Consider the following 16,051-nt stretch of genomic DNA (forward strand, 5'->3'; position numbering starts at 1 on the left):
GTTGCATCAGACACAGCCCAGCATGATTTTTTGTTATGATTAGTTAATTTTACGGGAACATTTCTTCTTATGAGCCCTGTGTATTGTCTCCCAGAGGTGTTTTAGTGCAGGTACAGCACAGACAGACGGACAAAATTCCATTTTCCCTTTCTGTTCTTCCCAGACCCGCTCCGGCTCCCGGCCGGTGGGCGGGGCCGGCCGCCATCCGTCACTTTGATTGACAGGGCGGGGGCGGGGCGCTCTGCTGTTCCCCGCCTCCTGCGGGGCGAGGGGGCGTGGCTGTTCCGCAAGGGGCCCCCGTGATTGACAGCCGGCTCCGCGGGGAGGCGGGGCGAGCGGCGCGGCTGCTCGCGCTCCCATTGGCCGGCAGCGCCGTCGGGTGGGCGCCCCGGCGGCGCTGATTGGCGGGCGGCGGCGGCCGCCGCTGTGATTGGCAGCAGGCGGCGGGTGCGCGGCGGCCGCCGAGCGGTTTGTTTTGCGGGCGGCGGCGGCGGGGCCGGCCCGCACGGACCGGGGGCACCGGGACGCGCCCGCAGCGCCCGCGCCGCTCCCACCCCCGCCCGGGCTCCCGGAGCGCGGCCGCCGGGAGGAGGCGGCGGCGCGGGGCCTGGGAATGTGGCGGCGGCGGCTCTGAGCCCTCCCCCTCGGCCCGGCCGCCATGGAGCCGCGGCGGTGACAGCGCCGTCCCGCAGCGCCCGCCGTGAGCGGGGCCGCCGCCCGCAGCCATGGGTGAGGAGCGGCGGAGAAACCCCGCGGAGCGGGGCCGTGTCATGGGCCGGGGGCGCCGGGCGGGCAGGGGGCGGCGGGAGCTCGGCCGGGCCGCTGCTGAGGGCGCTGGGGCTGCGCGGCCCGGGGGCTCCACGGGCGGGCCCCGGGAAGCGGCGAACTTGCACGGGTTTGGTTAAAATGGTAAAAACTGCTTAACGGGAAACGTGCGGAGCCCCGGGCCTTTACTGACCTTGGCCGGACAGAGCCGGCGGGGATCAGCGGGTCGGGCTGGGCTCGGGGGGCTCTTTCAGCCTCCAGGAGAACTTGGCTCTTCTGGAGATGGGAATTGTTGTGCTCCAGCTTAATTGGAGAAGTTTTTGGTATTAAGTGAAGCTTGGGAGTCCATCAAAATAGATTTTCCTTTTTGGAGTTCCCCCTGAGTTCTCATTTGCCATCCTTAGCCCAGACAGTACCATATAAAAAAAAGCAAAGGAGTTGTAAGAACTCTTTTGCAAGTGGAAAACGTTGTTATGAAGAGTTTCCATGACTGAATTTAATTGATTAATTCAAATTAATTTGAATTTGGGCTGCATGACCTGTATAAAGAGCTGCTTATGGAGTCTTGTGTTAACTAATTCCTTTTTTAGCTTAAAGAGAGGTGCTAGAATTAAACTTTTAATTGCTCTAAACCAGAACTTCCTCATATTTGCGTATTGGCAAGGAAATTCCTGCTGTTCTGGAGTTTCATGGCTTCATGGGCTACAACTTTAATATTTCTTCTCTACAACCAAGTTTAGTTTTCTAAGACTCTCCTTCATTTAGTCTCTATGCATAATTAGGTTTTTTTTTTTTTAAATTCAAAAAGCATTGCAAATGTTATTCTACAACTACTTCAATTTCTCTTTACTCTGTTTTGATATGGTAAATACAACAAATTCATGCAAATCCATTGCTAGATTTCTCTTACAAAGAGAGGAATAGTGTAGTCCACTCTGTTTAGAGCAGCAGGGTGGTTCATAAACTTAAAGTGGTTTAGAAGTACAAAGTTGGATTTCCATGAAAGCATTTTCCAATGGCAGATGGACCTATGTTTGTAAACATGTGAGTGCAGAATGAAAAAATACAATTTCATGGACCACTCCACCATAGCATTATGTGTATCATGGCACAGATGCAAGCAGATCCCTTTGTAGTAGGAAAAACCTAAATTCGTTCAGCAGCTGTAACCAAATAAACTGATTAATAATGGATGATGGGCTATATATCACGCTCTGATTTTCTTTAACCTGATGTTTCATAACCCACCTGAAGGACACGTGGAGTGGTTGATGTCAGAGTTTGCAGGGGCTCACCTGGAGTGGGCTGAGCCCTGCAGAGCCAGGACAATTCCTGAGGTTTATTTCCCTCCAGACACTCCTTGGCAGGATGAAGAGGGATCCCAGCCCGGGGCTGTGCTGCCTTTGGGGTGTGCAGTCCCTGCTGCCTCCGGCCTTCCCTCGATCCGCTGCTTTTCCTGCCTGTGTCACTTCCTTCCCCTGGCTCACACGCACCCAGGGACACCCGTGGGGAGGGAGCAGAGCTCAGCCTGCAGCTTAGGATCGGCTCAGATCCCAGGCTTTAACTTGTGAATCACCCTGAATATATCCCACAAGGATAAGCCTCGTAGAGCTCTCTGATTTTTCCTCTCATTCTACAAACCAGGTCATCTGTGATTTCCTAAAGCTTGCACACAGCAGCTTTAACTACCCACAGCAAAGGACTCACAATGAAACTCTTTGCAAGACTTTTTTGGGACCTTTAACACAGACACAATTTGTCTAAAATTTCCTCCTCGCCCCTGGATCTGGCAATCACTCGCCCCGACCAGATTTGCTATTGCGGTGGTAGATAACAAATACACATATATATTCACTTCTTTCTCTTTTAAACCAATTTGGCATCATGTGTCCCACTATGACACCAGATAAAACATGATCCTGGCTTAGGGGGTTCACAGGCTTCCTGTTTTTATCCATCTGCAGATACTTTCACTGTTCTGACTTTGGGATTTATTTTTTTTCAAAACTGTTTCCATTTCTGACTTATTCAGACCTGTGTAACAAACCACAGATTGGTTGAAGTAAATGCGTTGTGGAGAGGAATAACTTTCTCTGTGAGCAGCAGTTTGCTTTTATCGAAGTTATAAAAATCCTTGAGTGTAGTTTTTAAAACATGAAAAGCATTTCCTGGACAACATCTTTCCCGCACAAAGCAGAACAGTGTTTCCCAGACCTGCTGGAGACCAGGCAAAACAGGGTCTCTCAGTGCTCCAAAAATTGCTTCATTCTCATTTATAGCAGCTTCTGCATTGTGATTAATGTAATGCTGCTCCACGTGCTTCTCCAAGTCACTTCATGGAAATCCTCTGTTTGGATGGAAATAAAGAAGTGTTCATGTTTTCAGCATTAAATCCATCACTGTGCTGTCCTCACCAGGCACAATTTTTCCCTACACAAACTCAGATCAATATTTGACTTAATCTTATACTTTTAAGAGATAAATAGTCATGTCCTACCTCATCAAGATAGGGGTGAATTACAGGATGTATTGTTTAGTAGTAGTGAGCCAATAGTTCAATGTAAGACTACTAAAATTGTACAATAAGATTCAAACTTGCCTGAAGTGGTTCCATCCCCTTTGTTACAGCAATAACTGTTCCAGTTTTAGGAAGATAAATAATATTTCAGTGTTAGAATGACTGCAGTGAGTGAGGTACAGACCTTGCAGGGCACTAAGTGGGGTTTATAGAATATCCCGAGCTGGAAGGGACCCACAGGGATCGTGGAGTCCAACTCCTGGTCCTGCTCAGACACCCCAACAGTCCCACCCTGTGCCTGAGAGTGTTGAGCTCTAGTTTAGATGCAGCCTTTCAGAGTTTTTTTGTAAATTCACAAATTGCCTATAAATAAAGCTAATTTATTTAGCTAATAAAGCTAATAAATAAATTATCTTCCCAGCCAACCATGGTCTGTAGTAAGGGACTCGTAGTTGTTTGGATGTGTCCTCTATGCCACAAATGAGTGACTGCAGACTGCACACAGCCTGGAGCCTGGGACCAAACACCTGTAGCCAACCATTGCAAGCACTGATCTTTGTTTTCCAGTGATGATACTGTTTGGAGGAGAATTCCTACTCCCAGACATAATTCTTTGACGGACTTGATTTCTTGTCATGAGCCCTCAGTTATAAACTGCTTTCATAGCTCGTTTGCTTCTTGCCTAGAGGAACTGTGCTAGGACAAGCTCTTCATCCTGGTGTCTGGCCAAACCCAAACTGCACTGTCGTGGAAAATTTGTATCCCAGCTCTTCCCTGAGTGTTTTGGGTGGTAGGAACCTCGGGGATGTTCCAGGCCATAGGTTGTAGTGTTTTGTTATGCACGGTTTCAGCTGTTGTTTGCCAGGTGACTCCAAAGCTGTTCTTAATACTATCAAGCTGAAAGAATATCAGTAAATTGGAGACACTCCAGTAAAGGTTAAATGTTCAACTGTAAAGTTGGAAACTTTAAAAAAACAAAAAAAAAAACGTTGTGCCGTTGCCTACCTGGAACTTCACGTTCAGTCACAGCTATTTCTTCACATTTTCGTCCCACAAGGGGTTACTTAGTGTTGAGATAGATCCCAGCAGTTATTTCTTTTGGCTGATGTGCTTCTCAAAAAGCAGCCTCTTGCTTTGGTTGTGTTACTTATACCCCTTGCTTCTTTTACATGCAGTTGGAACGTCAAGGAGTGCTCTCCCTTCTCCACTACCACAATGTGGTTATTGTCTCATTTGGCTTGTCTTGGACAGCAGAGATTTGGTGGGTTTTGATCTGGATTTTTTTTATATTCTCTGCTCTGCGTTCCTTTTTTAATTTTTTTTTTTTTTTTTTTTTTTGTAATTAACACCTTCTGCAGATGCATTAGGAGATTTCTTTTCATTCCCTTCCATGATCTGGTCTAGGCTTGATGTTTCTGGTTTTTGCTACAACATTCTGAAACATCTCTAACATTCTGATGCATCCACAGTGGATGTATCTCAGGTGTTGAGTGCTCTCAGGACCGAGTTAGGACTCACCTGAAGAGAGCCTGCAAGAAAGAGAGACACTTTACAAGGGCCTGAACGGGCAGGGAATGGCTTCCCGCTGGCAGAGGGCAGGGATAGATGGGATATTGGAAGAAATTCTTCCCTGTGAGGGTGGGCAGGCCCTGGCACAGGTGCCCAGAGCAGCTGGGGCTGTCCCTGGATCCCTGGCAGTGCCCAAGGCCAGGCTGGACAGGGCTGGGAGCTCCTGGGACAGTGGGAGGTGTCCCTGCCATGGCTGGGGTGGGAATGGGTGGCCTTTAAGGTCCCTTCCAATCCAAACCATTTGGGGATCCTGTGAAAGCTAAAACAGACTTGGGCAGAAACTATTGGTTTTAGCAAAGATAATCCTAGCGTGACTTCTGTTCTGACTAGGACTTCTTCAGATGTTTCCTCCTTACAAAGAGGTGTATTTTTCCCATTTTGCTTTTAACTTTTAGCAGGATTGGCTCCCTGCATTCTTTACAAGCCGTATGTGTCCAACATCTGTCATCCTTAAGCATTGCGAAAATCTAGTTTGTTATTCAGACAGTGATTAATTATGAAGCCAGTCTTCTGCATAAAACATAAGCTAACTGCTTTGGAGAGACTCATGAACAAATGCACGACATGAAATTGCAGAAACAAATAGTCCCACTGAGTCCCTTCTGTAGAGAAGTATAGATGTGAGTCAGTCCATCATTTGATGTTCAGCAGCTGTTCCCAAATGCAAGGGACTACCCATCAGACCAGTGCCATGAATCAGGGACAAGTGTGTAGCCATGGTAGATTCTTAAAATTAAATCAGCTTCAAAAATGTTCATTTCAATTCAAACTCTTCAAAGTGACATAGTGAGGGAAGAAAGGAGGAGCTGTGCCAATCAGGCACTGCACACCAGACACCCCATCATGTGAGCAGGGCTGTGATAACCTCATCTGGTTCACATCACTTCCAAAAGTCCCAATTATCAAAAACAAAGCTTTACATTCGAAACTAGGGTTCAGATCCTCCCAGACTCTTTCAGAAAGGGCAGATTCCCCTGAGCATGTCCAGAGCTGATCAAATCATTGCTTCAAATTCCATGCCTAAGGAATGCCTTAATATCAAGAAGGATTTAACTGAGTGTATTATTTGCCAAGGAAAAAACACTTTATCCCTAAAACCTTTTTGAGTCATGCTATGTGAGCCAGCAGGCAATCCAGAGGGCAGGAGTGTGCCAGGATCAGAGTGCCAGCATGAGGTGCTGCTTTGTTAGCTGTGGCACAGTGCCTGGGAGCCAAGTGCCCAGTGCAGCCCCATTTTAGACAAAACTTCACTTGGCAGCTTCCTTCACCTTTTGCAATATCAAGGAATTTAGGGTCGTTATCCTTGCTGGAGTAAAGGATTCATTTTCATAGCTTTTAGACCTTTATTTACCATCCATCATGGCCCAGCTACTGTGCATTTCTCTCCTTTCACATCTTTGTTTTTTTCTCTAAACACAAAGTTCTGCTAAATGTCACTTCTCAAAACAGCCTGTGGGAGAGAATACTTTAAATTGGTTACACCAGGAATCTTCATAAAGTAATTCCTAGTGGAACATACAAGAAAAAAATCAATGTGTGTTTTTATATTGCTGCAAAGCAAGAAGCCTTGAATTGAACCTGCTGCATTGTACTTTGCCAGCAGACAGTGTTCTTAGTGCTGGATAACTTGAACCTGTTCAGCAGCTCTTGAAATCTCATAAAATGGTTTGAATTTTATTCCATCAGCTTGTTCTGAGGGAAGAGAGGAACGTGTTGGGGCAATCAGTGCAAGTGGATTTGTGTTCACAGGTACTCCAAGATTAATCTTTGTCCACATTTTCATTTCTCTTTCTACTGGCCATGGTTTATTCCACTAGCAAGCAAGAATTCAGTTAACAGGACATAAAATGGGAAAGAGCAGACTTTGACCAGGTTTTCCTTGGCAGAAGCCCGTTGGTTTGCCCTTCCTAAATGACCTGTGGTGGTCTAGCAAATCTCTCCAGGTTTTACTGTTTGTTGTGAGGCCTTTTGGAAAGAATTAGGGCCTGGGGATGTTCATTTTTGTCTGTACTCTGGCCTGATCTTTCTATGACATTGGACAAGGGACTTAACATTTATCTGTCAGTTTATTATGTCGTGATATTCAGTCCAGTTTCGGCTTTTTTATGACTAAATTAAATCATAGTGTATTTGCCAAGATCCTAAAAAGGATTGTTCTTCAATGAGCTGGCAGAGAAGCAGTGCAGAGGTGTCAGGTGCAGAAATGTCATGGTTGGTGCTCACACAGACAATTTACTCCTAAAATTCTTGTGCATCACAGATGAACAAGAGGCCTTGAAGTCCATCATGAAGGACCTGGTGGCGCTCCAGATGGGCAGGCGTCACCGGCTGCCGGGGTATGACACCATGAAGAACAAAGACACTGCTCACTCCAACAAACAGGTAATGGGCCAGCTGGTGAGCACCTCAACTGGTGACACGGGGGCAGACGGGACAGAGCGGGTGGACAGAGGATCTGCTGCCTTGGCTCTGTCCTGTGCCTCCAACAGCCAAAGCATCAGTTGGGAATTAGCTCCTTGCCCCTGCTCAGGCTGTGGCAAATATGGTTGTTTTTCTATTTTTTATATTTTTATGTGAGATTAATTAATATATCATATAAGCTGTATATATTATATATTGAATATGCTATATGGTTTAATAAAATATTTAATATGCATTATGTTATATATGTATGTATATATGTGTGTTTGATCATTTGCAACATCTTTGTATACTGGATTCTCCCCATATGTATTTTTTATGGGGTTTGGTCTGCCTAGCTAAAAAATTGAGCAAGTGGCTTTCTGATTTCACAGTCATATTTCCATTTTTTTAAAGTGATTTTATTCTTTTTTAAAGAAAAAACACAATGCCAGCAGTCCCCCACTCTTGGGCAGCCCTGCAATAATGAACCGGTGTGCCTCTGCAGTGGAAGAAAAAAAAATTCCGGTGAGAAAACTGGCTCCATTTCCATCTTAGCAATTATGAATTAGGAGTCTTCAAGTTGTGTGCAGTGACTTTATGGAATTTCTTTAAGCAGGTGGGAGGCAGGGAAAGCTTTTCTTCCCTGACTCTGTCCTGGTGTAGCAGTGTGTGCACATTTCTTGTAGGGTCAGGACAAGGGGGAAAGGCCTTAAGCTGAAGGAGGGCAGGGCTGGATGGGATCTTGGGCAGGAATTGTTCCCTGGGAGGGTGGGCAGGCCCTGGCACAGGGTGCCCAGAGCAGCTGGGGCTGTCCCTGGATCCCTGGCAGTGCCCAAGGCCAGGCTGGATGGGGTTTGGAGCAGCTGGGACAGTGGGAGGTGTCCCTGCCATGACTGGGTGGCTCTGGGTGGGCTTTAAGGTGCCTTCCCACCCAAACCAGTCCGTGACTTCCAAGGTAATGAGTAGTGGAGTCAATGCTTTTAAGTCTTTTAAGGTTCATTCCTCATTCCTCCAGACTTTTTCATGGAGAAAACAATGGTATCAATGCTTTGGTAAGAAGGAAGGGCAGAATAATGCAGCTTTGTCTGGAGGTGCTGAATGTCATTTAAATGAAATGCTTCAAAGCCTTACTTTCCTGAAAATCCTGATATAAAGCAATCATTCCTTCATGCAATGTGTCTAAGAACAACTCTTTGATCAGGAGTTGGCTGGTAGACATCTTTTATAGGATGTTATTCCTGTGCTTTTTGCTGCATTGTTCCTTTACTGCTCAGTTCAAATGGGTTCTCTGGAATTTGTTTCATTTTGGAGTAATTCTAGACTGAGTTCTTTCTCTTCCCATATCTGAAAAAACACTCTTTAAAATTATGTGTGAATGACCCACGTGCAGCTGGTCGTTGCTGGGATTGGGAAGGTCATTTCCCAGTGCTGTCCCTCCAGCACTGCTGCAGGAATTCCATGTGCTCCCAGGGACTCCATGGATCCTTTTGAACTGCATTCTCGACCACTGGGCCTGCCAGAAACTTCCTCCAGCTAAAGAGCATTTCCTGGCCATGTTTTTTTGAAGTTCCTAGATGTATGATTGCCTATTGTCTGAGACTTTCACAGATGGTTTAATCTATTCCAATCACATAAATTGTGCAGCAGAAATGATGGAGTCTTATCAGAGCAGAATTTTCCCTTCTATTTTTATCTTTCTGACCTAAATTGGGATTTGAACTGTGATGTCCAGAGTTGAAAGTTCAGCTTGTTGACTCTTCCATGCCACTCAGCATCTTCTGAGTTTACAGTGACTGCACAGGTTGCACAGTCAGTGCTTTTAACTCTCCAGATGGTGCTGAGGCCTTTTGCTAAAACCTCAGAATTTTAAAAGATGAGACAGAATCAGCCTGTTTGTGACTCTTGAGTTTCAGGGACTGCATTTTTGCAAAAGGAGAGATTTAGTCCATGTCTTGAGAATAAGGAATAATAAATAGGAATAAAAATTTTAAAATAGGAGTAGGAATAAAAAACGTAGCACATTCCCTCTCTCTTTTTTGCCATATATGCTTTGAGCATGCTTAAAGAAATTTAACTTCACATCAATAAGCAGTTAGGACTGAATTTCAGATTTTTCCTATGCAGTGTTAAAAATAAATTAATATTTTTTAAAGTTTATTTCAGTGTCCTCTGTTTAAGTGTCATTTTACAAAAATTACAGCTTAGTTTTTTCGCTTTCCTTCTCTTTCTCCTTCAGCAGTTTGCTGTGTTCATGTATCAGCCACTTGTTTCCACAGCCTGCTTCAGCTTCCATGGAGAAAGTTAAAATACTAAAATCATAATGCAGTGCATTTGTGTGCTGTTGTGTGCCAGAGTTTTATTGTGAACTCACCTTTTGTTTTTTCTCCTGCAGAATGATGTCAGGATAAAGTTTGAGCATAATGGGGAGAGACGGTAAGTTGGCCTTCGCTGCTTTGATTCTTTGCTTAGGAGAGTAATTTAGTCATCAGTAATTTAGCTTAAATATTTTGTTGGCTTTGCTTTCCTTTTTCCTGAATGGAAATCACACAGTGAAGGCAATAGCAAACAGGTCACACACAACTTGGTTATTTTTAGAGATCAGTGTGTCATAAAACACTGATTTATTTCCATAATATTTATTTGTAAGTGAAGTGCAGCAGTTTTAAAAGCTGTCCAGCCTGAAACAAGTTCAGCCTGAAAATCTTATTTGAGATACATTCCCATTTTGTTTCATTTAACTGAAACCAAATGAAGCTGATCAAATCAGCGTCATTCTTTTCTAGTTTCTCACTTCCTGATGTCCTGTCATTATCACTGCCCTGCTGTGATTGAGCAATAGATACAACAAGGAAAGATTTTTTTTCATTGGTGTAAAAGCTTCTTTGTTATTTCCTCTGATATTTGGTTTCGAGAGACATTCTTTTAGAAGAAAAAAACAGAATTAACTGAAATAGCAGTTTCGGTTTTTACAGCAATGTTTGCAATGGATAAAATTGCTGAAATATTTCAAAGTAGATTCCAAAAAGTCTCTTATTTGCTATCAAGTTGAGAGGAACTCTTGAAACATTTAATGGCTGGTGGCTGTGTGAACGCTCAGGAAGGCTCCAGGTTTGTCTGTGGTCTCTGGGTCTGGTCTCACTGAGGGAAAATGTGATCTTGATGCTGGTTATAGTGGCCATATTTTGGAAGATATTGATTGGGTTGTAAGCATGAATGTATGTGCCATCTTCACAGCCACCTTGTGGGAATCCTTTGGTTTCTCCCAGGCCAGGCAGTACTTCTAACATTGAAGTGGTTCACTATTTCGTGATAAATTGCAAATTTAATGTCCATGGTACAGGAGGACCAGTTGTGTGTAGTGATCCTCACAGCCTGTTCTAGCACAGGTTATTGGCCAAGTTGTTGAAGCTTCTCCTTTGTCAGATTTTGGGATTTCTGTTAGAAAAGCAGAAGTGTTCTTTGTTGGCAAAGCAGGCTGTGGAGAATAATTTCTACTCTTCCTCAAAACTTGAACTGTTTCTTCACTGCAATCCTCTGTGATGAATTCTGTCAGTGACATTTGTTCTGTGGGAGGAATTTTACAGGTAATCATCATTGGGATTTGCTTCCTCCTTTTTCAGCCAGGTGTGCTCAGCACTCTCCTGTGTCAGGGGCTTTGTGGGAACAACAACAGAGCCACAGTGGGAGTTGTCACACTGTGTCAGGGCAGGGGAGCTCAGCAACAAAATCCTGTCCTGATCATCTCGCCTGTCTGCTGGGTGCATTTTGGGGGGCAGAAGGGTTTCCTCCTGGGTTTTTTTTCTAAAATGAAAAGGTTGATTGTGTGCCAGTCTAATTATGCAGTTGTGCTGGCCTGAGTTCCCTGCTCCCAGCACTGTGTGCAGTTCCAGACAGGGAGCTTGCACCAGAATGTCAGTGTGTGTGCTCAGTTTCACAGGAGCTGCCAGATCTAACCACAAATATTTAAGGTGGTCAGGCAGGAATGGGCTCCTTAAACCCTGCAGTCCAGGATTTTGTGCTAGAAGAGTGCACAGAGTTTTTAAACTAATAAAATTTGTGGCACCTGAGAACAGCAGTGCTTTTGAAAGCACTGAGTGTAGAATGGGAGCCTTTATAAGGGCCTGAGAGCCACACTGCATTTGTGTGGTGCCAGAGTACTGTGATTTCATGTATGGGTTTCCTAGGAAAATGTAGAAAATGTTATTGTGGGCTGCTTTTTAACAAGGACAATTATTTCCAAATAGCTGAATGTTGTAGGTCTGGTAGCAAGATAACCCTTCATGGGAAGAGGCTGAGGAAGCCAACTAACACAAGGGTTATTTAAAACAAAAGTTGCATCTCTTGAAAGGATATCCAGGGCTGATGAAACTGTGTGGATGGATGACTGGAAAACCAAGTCTTCTCTCCAAAGCACAGGTTCATCAGAGTCATAGAATCCCAGGATGGTTTGGGTTGGAAGGGACCTCAAACACCCAGTGCCACCCCCTGCCATGGCAGGGACACCTCCCACTGTCCCTGGCTGCTCCAAGCCCTGTCCAGCCTGGCCTGGGACACTGCCAGGGATCCAGGGGCAGCCACAGCTTCTGTCTGTGGCCCCTACAGAAAACCTCTCTCCCTCCTGTCCCCACAAACCCTTGGGAGATAATTCAGGGTCTCACTGAGTTGCCTCTATGAGCAAGAACCGGTCTTGAGTTTCCATGGCCCACTCAGTAATTTGGAAGTCCAAAGAGTCCCTTGATCATTTGTTGTGTGCTGATGTAGCAAAAGAAATAGGAGGAAGATAGATATAAAAAAAATCTGGAAGTTCTTTGGTTGGAACCGATCTTTTTTCAGAAAGTTAACTAGCAAAAATTGCATCGGAAAGAACACTTTGTCCAATTGAGGACAAAAAGTATTACCAGATATTAGAATAGTTCATGTGTGAAGAGGATCTTGGATTGTTTAGCCTGGAGAAGAGGAGGCTCAGGGGAGACCTTGTTGTATCCTGTTATTTCTGCCTCGTGACAAGTTTGTTAGTTGGTGCTCACAATCCAGCTTTTTATGGCAGTATCTCATCTGTGCCAGAGCAGGTGGTATTTTTAAGCCAAGGTGCACATGGCATTTGTATCCTGTTATGTGAAAGACATTCATTCAAAAAAGGGTACTTTTCTGCCCAGGGACTAAGGGATTCTATTTGAAATCTCCAGCTGAATATTGCATTTTGACAAACTGTATGGAAATGGGCCAGAGATTATTACTTATTGAAATTATACATACAAATTTAAATTTGAAAAGTTCACTACTTGCTTCAGGATGAAAGGAGACCATTCAAATGTGGTTTTAATGGTTCAGCCATGTGATTTGATTGCATTATCAAGTATATCTCTGAACTGAGTCAGTGATTCTCTTTCTTCCCAGGATTATCCCGTTTGTCCGTCCCGTGCGCTACGAAGACGTGCAACAGAAAGTGAAAACAGCCTTTGGGCAGCCCCTGGACCTCCACTACATGAACAACGAGGTACTGAGCTGTCAGAGCTCTCTGCATGACACCTCCTTTCCCCATCACAAATTCTGTACCCAGAAATTTCATTTTCAGGTCTTCCTTTAATACAAACCATTGTTGAATCCCTGGACCAGAGGCAAATGTGCTGATCCTGATAAAGCATCTCACTGATGTGTGTGTTGTACAAACATCACCATCTTGTTCCCTTGTTCTGGTGTTACTTAGGACATTCTCTTTCTACCTGAAACGCAGTTTTCACTTGATCATTAGTTCTGGATTTGTAAGTATTCTGAGACCACTTGCTCATCAGAGAGTCTGGGGCTGACAAGTCTCAGTTCTTTGCAAATGGCAAATCCAGGTAGCAATTAATACTTTTGTGGGTGATGCTTTAGAGGAGTTTGCATTAGGGTCAGCCATTTCTCTGACATGAGAGGAAAACCTCATTAAAAAGAACAGTAAGACAGCATTGGAATGAAAATTTGTGGAATATTTGAGCAGTCAGAATCCTGTTTTATAGTGTGGTACTTTTCTAATGTTTGTTTAAATACCTGTTGTAGAAGTAGACTTTTTTTTCTGTCTTTTCTGATGATTTTTCTCCCTGCTCTTTATTTTGCAGCTCTCTATTCCTTTGAAAAACCAAGATGACCTGGATAAAGCTGTAGATCTCTTAGACCGGAGCTCGAATGTGAAAAGCCTGAGGATACTATTGCTGTCCCAGGACAGAAACCATGTAAGTAACAACTTCTGGGACTGCAGCAAAATCAAGGGGCTTACCCTTAAGACTCTAAAACACGATGGCTGCATTAACTGAGTGTGACAGGGATTATAAAATCACTCTTCCCAGGCACAAGTGCATGTGTTTATCCTCTTTGCATTGGCTCAGCTCTAGGTGTCTTTGTGTTGTTTTTTTTTCCCTGACTTCAGCAGCTGTTTGGGGGCTAAAACATTGCAGCTTTTTGATCTGTCACATGAAGACCATTTTATATCAAATACCCCGTGGCTGTAGGCAGAAAACACTTGATGAGTTTGGTTTACAGGGAAGTTTTATTAGCTTTGATTAATATCACAGTGTTGAAAATGTGTGGAATTATTTTGCCTTTACAGTACAGGCTGTCCTGAGGAAAAGCTCTCAGCACTTTTTTCCCCGGGTGAGAAGCCCAGGGAGAGCTTCCAGTTGTTTTTCAGCTCTGTAGCCCTAATGCATTCAGTCCAGCCCGACTCTGGAAACACAGAGTTGCCTTTGCTAATAGTGGTGTATTCAGACCTAAGATAAATTGGGTTGTCTCTTGGTTTACTCTCCTCTACCACAGGTGGCTGTGGCAGTGAGTGTCAATGTAGTTTGCTTTTTTCAGCAGACAAGATCATAATATGGGAAATACATCTTTTAAGTCAAGCTCCCAAAGATGCCCATTTTGGGCAGTGATTGAACTGCAGGCTGGAGAAGGCAAAAAGAAACAGAATTTTCCCTTATTCCTGATCTGTGTGACTGGATAACACAGTTCACTCAACCAATATCTCTATTTTTTTTTTCTTCAGAATTAAGGTCATGCAGCTTTTCAAACCAAAAACCTCAATAGCTTAGATATTTGATTTGCAAATTACCACATTCTCCTAAAGAGTGTGACACAAAAAGCTGCTCTGTTGGTAGCAGCTTGTCATTCTGGAATGTTCATCCCTATTCAGGTTCTGCAGGCTGGGAGCTCAACTCTTGAAATAATCACACCTGTAATTCTTGGAACTGTCATGATATCTTAAATGTATTTCTTGCTGTTTTTTTCATTTGATAATCTGTGGTAATGGAAATACAAAGAACTTCAGGAGTGTTAACAGCCCTTTCCCAAATGAGTGGGAAGGTGTAGGAGGGGATGATGCTGTTCCTTGTCCTGTGCCCTTTCCCTTAGCAATTGTTGCTGCCTGTTCTGTAGACAATACTTGGCAAGAAGGTCTTTGGTCTGACCTGGTGGAGTCAGACCAAAGTTCTGTGTTGTCAGGAAACGTCCTGTAAAAGGTGGCCTCAACTTTTGGTACAACACAGTCAGGCAATGCTCTTTGCCAGCCCTGTGTTCGTGTCAGTGCCTTCAGGCTGCAGCCACATGTCAAGTGATGCCATCTAACTTTGCATAACCAGCAAACACTTGGTAAATCTCACCCTGTGCCAACCAGTAGCCACTGTTGATGTCTTTTTATGAGCTGTTTTTTCCTCTTTTACTCAAAGCAGAAACAAACAGCAAAGCCTTCAGTAAGTGCCAGTGTTTCCCCCCCTCTCCTCCAACTTCCTCTGCTGCTCCGAGTTGCCTGACAGGAGAGCCCTCCGTGGGATAAAGCCCACTAGCCTGAAGGAGGTTTCTTGGCTGCATGATCTCATCCCACTGAAGGAGCGGGAAGCATTATTTTTCCTGAAGTACAGGATGCAGATTTTGTTTTGGTTGTGTTCTTTTCTTTTTCTGGGGATGGAAAGGTGACTTTGGCACAAATATGTACAGAAAGCAAATGAACTTTACAGAAGTAGCCGGGCCCCTTGTACCAGGAGTCTGTGTCTGTGAGCAGCACTCAGATTCATTTTCTTATGCCTCTTTCTGCGACTCATTTCTTTTCTCAGTCAGGTCACCCTGCTGCCAGTCTCTTCTTTATGTTTAGAAACTAGTGAGGAGAACTGGTGAAGCTGGAGCAGTGTATTACCAAAGCCAGACTGTCCATCAGCAGGGTGACCTCTGCACCCTTTATCCAGCTCCCATGAACCTGCCCATGGTAGAGTTTATGTGACTTAAATCAGATTCCTTTCAAGTGTATGTACTCATTAAATGAGCAACCATCTGTACTTTAATATTGAATTAAAGAATTTGAATTGTCACACCTTATTTGCCTGTCATGTCCAAATAATTTTCAGAAGTGAGAATTTATTTCCCTGAAGTGTCTTTTATTATGTTCTTCTCAAATAAGATAAATTCTGTAACTCAGGAGGAAGGGAATATTACACCTTCTTGTAAAACTAGGTGTGTTGGGTTGAGGTGAAAATTGTTAGTGTCTGTAGGTATTGATCCCCTGCTTTAACATAGAATCTCATTGGCTTGGGGGAGATTTCACGTGTCTCATTCCTCTTCCTGCTTTGAATGAGATGAGGGCTCTGTGGAAAAATTATCTTTAATTAGATAATATCTATGTAAGTTCAGGGAAGGATGAATAAATTCATCTTGGCATCTCCAGACTGTTGGTGCTATTAAACTCTCCAGAATTTATTTTTACTTAGTCTGAATTATGAATTTACTTTTTAAAGGCTGTGGGGAGTCAGTTTGCTTCCGAAATAGTGCAAGACT

General features: G+C 44.0%; 1 protein-coding gene across 2 annotated transcripts in view; it reads left to right on the forward strand.

Annotated features, from left to right (window-relative positions):
* The first annotated feature begins 446 nt into the window (after positions 1-446).
* Positions 447-16,051, forward strand: part of MAP3K3 (mitogen-activated protein kinase kinase kinase 3) — a 34,071-nt gene continuing 18,466 nt past the window's right edge. For both annotated transcript variants that reach the window (XR_009279639.1, XM_058857750.1), the window contains exons 1-6: positions 447-729; positions 7,113-7,234; positions 7,691-7,780; positions 9,648-9,688; positions 12,653-12,752; positions 13,354-13,467. Coding sequence is in view for 1 of the 2 variants with exons in the window: in XM_058857750.1 (XP_058713733.1) it covers positions 726-729; positions 7,113-7,234; positions 7,691-7,780; positions 9,648-9,688; positions 12,653-12,752; positions 13,354-13,467 (471 nt within the window). In the remaining variant the exon portion in view is untranslated. The remainder of the gene's footprint in view (positions 730-7,112; positions 7,235-7,690; positions 7,781-9,647; positions 9,689-12,652; positions 12,753-13,353; positions 13,468-16,051) is intronic.

The sequence above is a fragment of the Poecile atricapillus genome, chromosome 27 (genome assembly GCF_030490865.1).
Source record: "Poecile atricapillus isolate bPoeAtr1 chromosome 27, bPoeAtr1.hap1, whole genome shotgun sequence".
In the NCBI taxonomy this organism is placed as follows: Eukaryota; Metazoa; Chordata; class Aves; order Passeriformes; family Paridae; genus Poecile; species Poecile atricapillus.